Genomic DNA, 12060 nt, shown 5'->3' with positions numbered 1-12060 from the left:
ATTCCCTAACTCTCTTATTACCCAATTCCCGGAAATTACCTTAATTGCGCCGCCGTCCAATTCTGCAGACTCTGCGATTTGGTTGCCGTCGCCTTCGGGATCATTCTCACTCAGCCACACTATTGGATGGATTAAATCACAGCGCAGCCTCAAACCATGGCAACACCTAGTGTGGAGCTCCCTTTCTGTCCCGCGTTGTAAATTCTCACTTTGGCTTGCCGTGCAAAACAGACTCCCAACTCTTGGTAGAAGCAGTATGAGGGGATTCTAGGGATCCAGAGTATGTAGCTTGTGCAATATGGTAGAAGAATCGCATAATCACCTCTTTTTTGCTTGTTCTTTTACGAGGCCAATTTGGATCTCTCTTCAACTTAAGTGTCGATTTCATGCTATACCTTCTTCTTGGAATGGGTTCACTCGATGGGCATTGAGGCGTTGGGCGAGTAAGAACCTCAAGAACTCAGTGAATAAGCTCATGTTGTCCACCTCCATCAACCGTATCTGGCAAGAACGCAACAACAAGATCTTCAGATCCAAGAAATGTTCGCAAATGATGATCTTCAGGCAAATCACAAACATGATCAGACAGAAACTTTTATCCACCTCTGTGAAGGACTCGAACATAGCAAGACGACTGAAGCGTGACTGGGATCTTCCGTCCTTTATTAGCCCACCGCCGGAGCCGCCAGACCTCCCATTTTAGGGCTTCACTTTGCTTTGCTCTAATCCTTCTCTAACCGGATGTTTGTTAGGTCGTACACAAGATTACTCTAATTTACCATTGGATTTCGTCTTTGTAGTGTTGGGCTTTGCCCTGTGTTCTATGTTTTTCTGCTTCTATGGTTTGTAACATTAGGTTGCCCATGCTTCGTGGGCTTGCCTTTGTACAGTTGGTTTGCTTTATAAAATCTTACTTTCCGAAAAAAAAAATTGACTTTTCTCATATAGATTACTAAATTAAATGGTTTTATTTACAAATGTTTGTTTGCAACCCTCAAACTAGTGTATATATTTGGATCTGTTGATAGAGGTCTAGGTCCAATTAGAAACCTGAATTTTTTTATTTATTTATTTTTTAAAAAAAAAAAAAAAAATTTGAACGATTTAATTTAAGAAAGGGGGCTAAGGTTACAAATTAATTTTTTTGAACCCTTGTAATTATATTTTTTTTTTGAAAGAGTCAATCTTCCAAATGCAACGTTTATGTTTTTTTCTCTGTTAATTGAAAGAAAAAAGAAATGATTCTGAACCAAATAGTCCTGTTCTCAACCAACACAGTAGAGATTCTTTGATACCAATTGATGAAAACCAAGGGGTAGGGGGTGAATTGGTTTACAAATTTTTTTCCAAAGTGACTTGACAAGCTGTGTGTGTGGTTTGCAGGCTTAGAAGGTTTGTGAATGGAAGACGAGTGCAGTAATAATTGAAATGGACAGACTACGTGAAACCCTAGTTTTCACCAACTGTTTGATGAAATTCCACAACCACTGAAGTTTGATACTGGCTTCAAAATCCAGAACAATATCAAGTTCTACCTCCATCACAAAGAAAAACCTGTCTCAAGCCCTTGAAAGAAGGCACATGCGCTGACCTAGAATCCAGAAAGTTGTTTCACACAATCAATGCTTCAGGAATATGGGATAAGATAAGATGATTTTGCATATAACACAGAAAACAGTAGAAAATTTTAGATTGGCACAAACAAAATTTATTGTACGAAAGCAGATCTTAGCAGGCAGTATTGGAAGTTCGTTCACATCTCTGATAAAAAGACAAGTCTTTCTCACACTATATTCGGATAATTGACAGACATGGCTACTGTGGCAACTCACGAGGTGGAACCAGGCCTTAACCAGTGTTCTGCATTCCTGCAGCAATTCCCTTCATAGTCAATATGAGGGTGTCCTCCAGCCCAGGAGCATACTCGCTCTTGGGATTAAGCTTCACGAGCTCTGCAGCAGGTTTGCTAGATTCCATTATCTCCTTCGACAGATGTGGCCTCACCTTCACATCGTAGCTTGGGTCACGTATCCGTTTCAGTGTACAGGCTTGGCAGACATTAAGGGTGGTGATGTATGAATCACGGAGACGAAGTCTCTGCTTCAGGTAGGGGTCTCCTTCAAGGAGATCCTTGTGACCAGCAATCTACAGATAAACAGGTAAAAAGAAGAATGAGTTTCCAGAACTTCTTCCAGTAAACCTGTTGCTTGATTTCATTTAAATGAAAAGCTGTAGAGAAGTTTCACCGAGGAAACCAAATTAAACTCCGAAATGGATCCTTTCACCAGCCTTACCACTCTAAATCCTGGTTTTCTCACATTCAGATTTTTATTTTATGCTTTTATCAACAATTTAGATCATCAAATATGGTGTCAGAAGTGGGCATCACTTTTAACTGTATTTTGCATGTTCTTGAGTTCTACACGAAGTAAATAGACATAAATTTTTCCCAGACCTGGTGATGATAGGTAATGAAAAGAAAGAACAAACTTCATGGATGTTAGATTGAGTTGTCCTATATAATCTATTTTCTTCACTCGCATTACTCTGGCACCTAGCAATGTGCTGGGACGGAAAGACTGAAAGACAAACCTAACTTCTGATATTACATTTCACAAAATTGACCGCACAAAACACTCGAACCCACATCCTCACACACGTCAACCCAAGCTTTTACCATAGTACCAATTAATGACCCCTATTTACATTAGTTAAACAGTTTTTTTTTTTTGTTACCTGGAGGAGAAGGCTAATTTTTTTTTTTTTTTTTTTGTTACCTGGAGGAGAAGGCTCTTAGTTTCTTCGTAATTGGTCCTTAAGCGCTGTCCAAATGGCCACAATTCGTCCGATACTAGGAGCTTGTCATACAAAGCGGCAATTCCTGGGTCTCCCTTGGCAAAGACCATCTCAAGCAAGTCAATTGTCACCCTGAAAAAAGGCCACTCACTGTACATCTCCTTAAGCATTTGAAGATTTCTTATATCCTTCTCAATAATATGTTTAAATGCAGCCCCAAACCCAAGCCAGACGGGGAGATGAAACCTTGTCTGAGTCCATGCAAAGATCCATGGGATTGCACGAAGTGATTCAATCCCACCACTTGGCTTCCGTTTTGATGGACGACTCCCAATGTTCATACGACCATACTCTAACTCTGGAGTTGCCTGCAGTATTGGACAAAAAAGAAAAAAAGAATCACATATATTTTATTATAATCCCATAGTTTCTTAGTTGCAATAACAAAATCTAGCAAGATCCTCTAGAATATCTGAGTAAAAGCCTAAAACGTCAATGAGGTAAGTGACGTATATTAAAAGGACAGAAAAAAAGGACCACATTTATTCTATTATAATCATTAGCTACTTAGCGGAAAAAATAAACTCTAGGAAGATCTCCTCAAGAATATTCAGGATTGATAGAACTAAGATAAATGTCGAAGAGGTACCAAATTCATATTAGCAAAAGAGAAACAAAAGCCATCATTCTTCAAATATGCTGATGCTATTCAAAAATTATTTAACTGAAAGTTGCAAATAAACCTGCATGAATCTATTGAATGCATCACTTGCAATTCATAACATATTGTAAATTAGGATTATTTTTTTTATAATGTGGGTTTGAGCGTAACCGGAGGACAAAAAGACAAAAGACACTTACTAGGCGGAAGTATTCAACAAACCGGGGTTCCTGGAAAACTATAGAACGATATTCCTCTGTAGCAACAACTGCCATCTCGTCCATGAGTGCACGCCACTCTGGCTTGGGTGAGACAGGGGGACGCATTCCATGCTCAAGGGTAGCTGCTGTGAAACGCTGGAGAGTTCTAAAACACAAGTGCTCCTCCCCAAATGACTGTTCAATAACTTCACCTTGAACCGTCACACGGAAAGACCCATGGATTGTGTCAGGAGGCTGGGACAATATAGCAAGATGGGTGGGACCTCCTCCTCTTCCAACTGTCCCCCCTCTGCCATGAAACATTGTAAGTTTCACCCCATATTGTTTTGCCACCTTTACAAGCTCCTCTTGAGCCTTGTATAACTGCCAAGCAGCAGAAAAACGGCCAGCATCCTTTCCTGAATCTGAGTACCCAATCATGACTTCTTGCTTTCCATCAATCCGGTTTCGGTACCAATCTATTGAAAATAAACGAGCAACAGCAGCCGGTGCAGCATCGAGATCAGCAAGTTTTTCAAACAATGGAACAACCCTCAGTGGCTTCTTGACATGGCACTCACGTTGTAAAAGCTCAACAGCAAGAACATCAGAAGGGGAAGTGGCCATTGAGATTATGTAGGCACCAAAGTTATCTGAAGGGAGTTCAGAAATGACATGGAAAGTCTCCAAAACATCAGCAATTTCTTCAGTTTTGGGAAGATCGGGGCCAAACAAAGGTCGCTTGCCACTGAGTTCAGCTAAGAGCCATTGCTGTCTGCGTTCTTCTGACCATTCCCGGTAGGACCCAATTTCCAGGTGCCTTGTGATAGCATCTATGACATCAGTATGCCTGTCTGATTCTTGCCGGATATCAAGTCTTACAAGTGAGAGCCCAAATGTGGAAACTTGGCGTAAGAAATCAAGAAGGCTTCCATCAGCAATAGACCGATCACCACAAGAGCAAAGTGATCTGTAACAGAGCTCGAGAGGCTCCAGGAACTAGAGAGGAAAAATTAAAATAATCAATAAAAAAGAAAGAAATTGTATTATACCTGATTTTCTTCTCATTGTAATTAATCAATCAGTATATCTATTTCATTTTAATATTGTTTGGTTCAATAGTAAAATGGTCTGAGTAGCAAGCATGAAAAAGGAAGAAAAAAAAGTTCAATCTGAAAATACCCATTTCGTACAAATAGTACCAAATGTTAGATTTGTATCCAGTTTGCCCCTCCCAATACCATGCAGTAGGGGGACCAAGACTAGGCAATGGCCATTTCTATGCGAATTCATGTAGGGATATCTTTCACTTTAGTCAGGACAAGGTTGTGATTCTTGTGAATACATCGTCTTTTCCTTTCTCTTTTAAATACATAATAGTAAAGTTCTCAATAAGACGAAATATCTTTAATAGTTTCATGTAAAATACATGTTATGGGGAACCGCTGCATGCAAAACTAGACATGGTGATGCAAGCCTAATTTACTAAGTGACTACCAAAACATGCATAACCACCATCTGATCACATTTATATGAGAAGATACTAGATGCATGCCTACAGACATAGTTAGGCAAGGATACAAAAACAGTCCACCAAATCATCACAAAAATACCTATCACATATCATTATTTTTGCCATAAAGAGAAAAATCTGAAGAGAGGGGAACAAAGATTTTATTTGTTATTGGAAGTACTAGATTAAAGTAAACAATTAAATTTTCAAGTCATAATCTGCAAGAGAAAAAGTAAAAGTCTCTCAGATGGATAGACCTGATCAACATTAGTGAAAGACGCCTCCTCGGGAATATCAGAGTTCCCATTGGCCAATAACTGTCGAGAACGTTCACGCGTATGATACAGCTTATCCCTCACATCAGCAAGAATAACACGATAGGGCTCATTTGGAGGGATCTGTTTCCAAAATTCTACACCAGCGGAATATTAGTGAGAACAATATGTCAACAAAAATAATGAAAAATATGAGACTAATTTGCCCAATGATAAATTCTTATAAAGCAATACCTTAAAAAAAGGTAATATCTAAAACAAGAAACAAAAGAATAAATCAATTGGGGAATTGTATAGAATAGACACGTGAGTCTATGGAAATTTTAATTTTGATGAAGTTGAGGACATTGACATTTTAAAACCAACAGTTTACTACTCAAAAATTTCAAACCAATAATGACTTTTTTGCAGAAGCATGAAAAGAAATTTCATATTTTCATTTAGATTGTCAAAAGTTCCAAAATGTGCAAGTAAAAACCAAAATTAAGAACCATGATTGCATACCAATATAGTGCTTTGCGTCTCTCTTTGAGGACCGATGAAGTTCATCTGCACGAGCACGAAGTTCATCACTGCAACGCCACATTGACATCTGCAAAGAAAGCACAGAAAGAGAGAAGTGATCAGAGGGGTTTGAGAAATCCACCAAGCAGTACGTTAATCGTTAATGTTCCATGGACAAAAAAGGAAAAAAGGCAAGTTATAGAGCAGGAGTAGTGGTTTTGATACCTCGAACATGAGATCTTCTATCTGGGAAAAGTACAAATTAGCAGCCATCATTCGGGCCAATAAGCATACATCCCTAGTAACTTCAGGAGTTACCCTCGGATTTCCTGCAGTCAACATCTAAATATAAGTAAATACATTACACTCTCCCAAATAGATTAAACAATTCGAGTAGTTGATTGTTTAACATGGTATTAGGGTGGGTAAAATCACGGGCTTGAATCTCGTAGCATACCTCATAGTTGTAATGCATGCACATGTTTGCCCCACTCATGGAGAGGAGTTTGTTGCATATGAGATGGATTTATTAGAGCATAATACATACTCAAGTTGCAAACTCTTTTAACAGTTAACAATTTTAACACATCAAATGGATCTTAAGACTGCCAATGGGAAAGATGTTTGGAAGCAATGCTTCCAAGGGTGATTAGCTGTTTGCTACAGTGGGAGTGATGATTTAAATATTACATGTGCAAAATCATCAACAAGAAAGAGTGATAAAAGGAAAAAAAAAATCTTAATTAGTCGCTGTAGGCCTAGGTAACATTCTATATTAAAATAAACAGTATTGTAATGAAGTAACTAAGAGTTTATGTCTGAAAGAACCCAGAGTGACCAACATGTATTTTCCTGTCTTCCTTCATCAGACACACTTGTCGAGCATGTATCCAACAGTAAAACACATCCCATGCCCATACTTTGTGTTACATTGAACAATGGTATCACAAACACATAGAAATATCCTTGTAGTATGAGATATTTGAGCCTTTAAACAAGAAATTCTAACCATCTCGTACCCTCCATTTGTTCCACAATTATGAAAATTGCACTTACATTGGTGCTTCCCTATTTTTTTTTGCATTTTTGACAAGTAACAGTTTTATATCTATCTAAAAATAGATGTTCGTGAAGAAATAGGTTGTGAAGGACTGTACCATCACGATCTCCACCCATCCAAGAAGAGAATTGAATAAGAGGGGCGTTGTAAGGAACACGCTCATTTATTCCTACATTCTTCAAAGCTGTGTCAACACGGCGCAAAAATTTTGGGACTCCTTTCCAGATTGTCTCATGGAAGTAGCTCATTCCTGCCCTCATCTCATCTTGTGGAGTTGGAGGGGTCCTCCTGATTTCATCCGTACGAAATGCAGCTTGTATCTAATGTTAGGAAAGATAATTTGGTTACAAACACAAGGCCAAAAAGAAGGAAAACAAAAGGAATATAAAGTTACTCTCACTTACGCAAGGAATTTTCCAGATTTAATTCCATAATGCCTGATGAAAATACATTTGATGCATTCCTCAGAATAAAGTTTTAAGCAGAAATATGATGAAGTTTATGAAACATCAGAATACGAGACTGGTTTGGTTATTGTGAGAAAGTATGGCAAAGCAAATGGTTTTGTCTTTATTTTGATGGAAAATAAATTTTTACATATTATATCAGATGGTTTTAAGAATAAATAAATCTCAAAGCACAGATACCTGAATCCTTTTATTTTAATCTAGTTTCTTACTAACACAGTCATCCGATGCCCACCATGGGAAACTTAACAGTTCCACCAGTTCAAATACACTACTAATTTGTGTGTGTGTGAGAGAGAGAGAGAGTTCTAAGTTAATTTACGAAAGATGAGGTGCTAACAAAGTCTCCCAAATTCTCCCAGCTGAGAAGAACCAGTTTCAAACAATTGTCAGATGCCAAACGTAAACGATGAATGTGCAAATTTACTACAGTTACATCCAAAGTTGCGCATAGCATATTATGACTTATCCTGAATACTAAATTGCATCATTCCCATTTCACAACACTTTCACCACACATGTGCTGTTCATATATTTATTTTGAACTCTAACATGAAGCCATTCAAGGATTACAAATAATAGAATATCTACTCTTACATAAATGGGAGTAGAAAAATTTTCAGCCAAAGGTGAAATGGATTTCCCAGGTGCCCCTCACTAATGTTAAAAGAGTGTTATCCTCGTCAGCAAAAGGACATCTTAAAAATTGTTAGAAGATTTTATAGTGGTACAGAGCTGTTCAACTGGAAAATATGGAAGACAGCCATGATTATAAATAATAATAATAATAATCTATTGAACTATGCCATCCTATGTACAGAACAGCAGAGAAATTGACCCCAATATCTGAAACTACACACCTCTCTTTGTAGAGCTTCATCAAGCTCATGCTTATCATCAGGAGTGATGTCTTTTGCATACAACTGGGCCAAACAGTTTCGGATCCTGAAATATAAAAGAGGAAGCACTAAATATCAATACTAAATATCAAGACAAACACAGGAAATGAAAAACAACTACCATCTACTTGCCCAAATGGCATCATGAAGTGGGCTAATACTTAATAATGAATTGCAAGTGTCATTGAGCATCTAAAAATTCAAATATGCAAATCAGAGGGCTGCAAACTAGTATATTGCAAATTGCAGAAGAACAAACCTCCCATGCTTTTGAAGCAAAGATCTACGGACAGATTGAGTAGGATGTGCTGTAAAGACCAAATCTACGGTTTGGTTTTTCAAAGCATCGAAAACTTCTTCCGGGGACTTCTTCAATTGCACCACAAGCCTCTTGATGGTCTCTTCAATATCCGACTCGGTCGTTGCAGACGCCTCATCAGCAAAATCACCCTTCTTTAACTTAATCCTCCGTCGAAAAGCTATTTGAACCTCCTCAGCCAAGTTGGCCAAGTTAAGCATGTGGGAAAAAGACTTGGCAACTACAATAGAATCCCCAGCATCCAAACTTGTCAGCACATTCCCAAGCTCCTCCAATTTCTGTGGTTCATTCTTCCCTTCATACTCAGCTGAAAGTTCATAACAGTCTTGAACCTACCAAATTGTAACAGAATTTGACTAAGTCATTTACTCCTTATATTCCCAAAAATATCTCTTACTATTGCCTCCAATTCCTATCTCATCATTCTATAGTTCATTTCATACCATAAAAGCAAAAAAATTATGCTTAAAGCTTCATAAAGTAAATTGTAACAACTATTATTCACTCTACAAAGAATTAAAACCAACCTCAACTTCAATACTGCTGCAGAGAGGGGTTTTTCTTAAACAAAAACAATAACAAATCAAAAGGGAAGAAGCATGTAACATTTTTTTTTTTTTTTTTTTTTTTACTTGGAACTACTTATTGATGCAAGTTTCTCAGAAGTATCAGAAGGTCATTCTACTTGAACTAAAACATAGAATCCTAGGCAAGATATACAAAAGTAAATATACTTCTAGACACACACATAAATGTGTTTTTAATAAATTTCATTCAATTAATATTGAGAAACTAATGGTAGAACTACTTCAACAACAAATACTTAAAACAGTGAAGGCAAAATTCAAACCCATTTGTCATTTAGGGGGAAAAAAAAAAATTCAAACCCATTACCGTTTCTCTGATATCCTCCCCATGCAAGTCCTGAAGAATATCGAGAAACCGATCCAACAGCAGAGCATCATACTCAACCAACTTGTCATCTTCAGACACTTTCCGAGGTGCCAATAGCCTCAACTGCGCATCGATTGAAGCCATTTTCTCCAAGTTCCGAGTAGCCATTTCTCACACACGAACTCTCTCTGTTCTCTGAATCTGGATGGGTTTTGCAGTTCCTGTGATTTATCGACGAATCAAGAAGCAGAAAGGGCACGAGAAGTCGAGAAATTTCTCAACCACAATCACGGATTGAGTTGGGTTGGAGCAATATTAGCATTAACTTTTGAAAATTAGAAGTATATATATGGAGAAAACAGAGTGAAAAACTATAGATGGTGTAGACAGAGGAAGCTCTGTGAGACGAATCTCGTGATACCCATGTAAAGATGATGATATGGGGAGATGGGTTTCAGATGATTTCTACACGAGAAGAGCAGAGAGAGAGAACGAAAATGAAAAAGATGAGTAGAAAACTTGGATGATCACGAGACACATACCAGACCGTGAACCACAGTAGTCTCTTTGTGTGTGAGAGAGAGAGAGAGAGAGAGAGACGTGAAGTGAGCCAAGCGCTTCTGGTTGGGTTTATGTTGAGCAAGAGAGGAGAGAGAGAGAGAGAGAGAGAGAGAGAGAGAGCTTTTGCGTCTTTTTGCGAAATTTGTCTACCTATTAAGTACTCCAATGAAAGTAATTAGCGTTTAATTTGATGCAAAATTACACTAAAATTGCGCGTTGTCAATTGTTTTTGTTGTTAGTTTTTTTTGTTGTGCTGTTAATTTCTCACTTTTCGGACTTGTGTTTCATATTAAGGTAATAATATTTTGTTTTGCTGTAATTTTTTTTTTTTTTGCTCGTTTTTTAATTATTTCTGGTTTTTTTTTTAATTTTTTATTAAATTAATGTGTGGCTGTTCCATTGTGAGGGAGGTCAAATACAAAAATAGTCTTTTAGGAGTCTTGTGGACGGTAATACTCTGTAATATACTAGTATTTGTTATGCTGCAATTTCTTTAAAAATAGAAATAAATTCAATAACTAAATTTGTTTTATAAAATGTTTAAGAGTTAAAAAATAAAAGACTATTTGAATAATTGTAAAAGAATATGTATTTTACATTATATTTGTTTTTGATTTGAGAATTCTTTTTTTTTTTTTTCAAGTGTAGTACGGTGAAAAACATGACAAATGTTTGTCAAATATGGGTTTGTCTCTTGTTTTTCGATTTTTATTAATTTTATTAAAAAAAAATACAAAACAAAAATGACGGCGACCAGTTTGAAGAATTATATTTTTAATCCAACACTGTGTAGAATTATTATTTTGATGAATATGGATGGAATTTTACTTAGATTCATGAAGTAGGACAATTTTATTAAATGCCTTTTACAAGGGTAAAATTGATATTTTAATTTCTTTGAACAGCAAATGTCAAAAAAAATAATAATAATAATAATATTTTAATCTAACGTGTAAACGTACATCATCAAAGGGGAACCCTCTAAAAGTGAAAATAGAATATTAGAATATTCCATTGGAACCTCAAAAGATATTTTTCAACTTTTACGGTGGTGCATGATAGTTGTTGATTAAAGATTAGTTATCTCATAAGCTTAAAGCCTTTCCTAATTATCAGTTTTTCTAGTTATCTAATAGTCGGTAACAAATTTTTTATTATTATTATCATCATCATCATTATTATTATTATTATTATTATTATTTGTGTGTATGTGTATGTTTTTTTTTTTTTTTTAAGACAAGAATAATAAATGCATATAGTCAAAATCCGGCACTCCAAGATCCATAGAATGCACTCATCCATTGATAATAAATTTTTTTTTGGGGGGCGAGATACTGTAGCATTATTTTGGGCTACAATATGTTGGGTAAATAATGATTTGTTTTGTACAATCTGGATATGCTTCATAAATAATAGTCTCGAAACACCAATATAATATATATATTAATAATTATGAAATGACCTTTTTAAACAATGGTAATTTTCAAACTTTTTTTATCAACCATATTTTCATATTTTTACTTTAAAAAATCTTGCAAAAATTTTTATACTACCAAACATGCATTGAACACACCTCACAATAAAAGCGTTGTTTTTATGTTAGATGAAAACAAAAATACAAAACATTTTCACGGACTAAACATGCCCCTAATTGGTTGGTTTGTACAATGCAATTACAAACAAACCTCACATATTATATATCTGACAAGCTTTCCCAATTAGCAGTTTTTCTAGTTATTTAATAATCACTTTCATGATAAACTTACTCACTCTATCCGGTAACTACTTATTTTTTTTTACTATTACTTTGTGTATGTGTGTGGTTTTTTTTAAAAGGCAAGAAGTGTTAATTGTTAGATTAGTAGATGCATAAAATCAAAATCTGATACTTCAAGATGCACAGTGTTGGTA

General features: G+C 36.3%; 2 protein-coding genes across 2 annotated transcripts; one reads left to right on the top strand and one right to left on the bottom strand.

Annotated features, from left to right (window-relative positions):
• The first annotated feature begins 298 nt into the window (after nucleotides 1-298).
• LOC132309244 (uncharacterized) lies at nucleotides 299-703 on the top strand. The gene has a single exon (XM_059807569.1). It carries the CDS (start codon nucleotides 299-301, stop codon nucleotides 701-703), a length of 405 nt encoding a protein of 134 aa, XP_059663552.1.
• Nucleotides 704-1654: 951 nt separating this feature from the next.
• On the bottom strand, nucleotides 1655-10250 carry LOC132306405 (phosphoenolpyruvate carboxylase 2-like). Its single transcript, XM_059803787.1, has 10 exons — nucleotides 9589-10250; nucleotides 8635-9026; nucleotides 8337-8421; nucleotides 7107-7329; nucleotides 6175-6278; nucleotides 5950-6037; nucleotides 5428-5582; nucleotides 3658-4656; nucleotides 2778-3164; nucleotides 1655-2145 (listed from the first exon to the last, which is right to left on the bottom strand). Exons 1-10 carry the CDS (start codon nucleotides 9754-9756, stop codon nucleotides 1849-1851), a joined length of 2898 nt encoding a protein of 965 aa, XP_059659770.1. The 5' UTR covers nucleotides 9757-10250; the 3' UTR covers nucleotides 1655-1848.
• Between the last annotated feature and the right edge of the window lie 1810 nt (nucleotides 10251-12060).

The sequence above is a fragment of the Cornus florida genome, unplaced genomic scaffold (genome assembly GCF_030987335.1).
Source record: "Cornus florida cultivar Cherokee Brave unplaced genomic scaffold, ASM3098733v1 CherokeeBrave_3.0.0_Hap2_Chr05, whole genome shotgun sequence".
Lineage (NCBI taxonomy): Eukaryota > Viridiplantae > Streptophyta > Magnoliopsida > Cornales > Cornaceae > Cornus > Cornus florida.
This window is presented reverse-complemented; position numbering and strand designations above follow the sequence as displayed.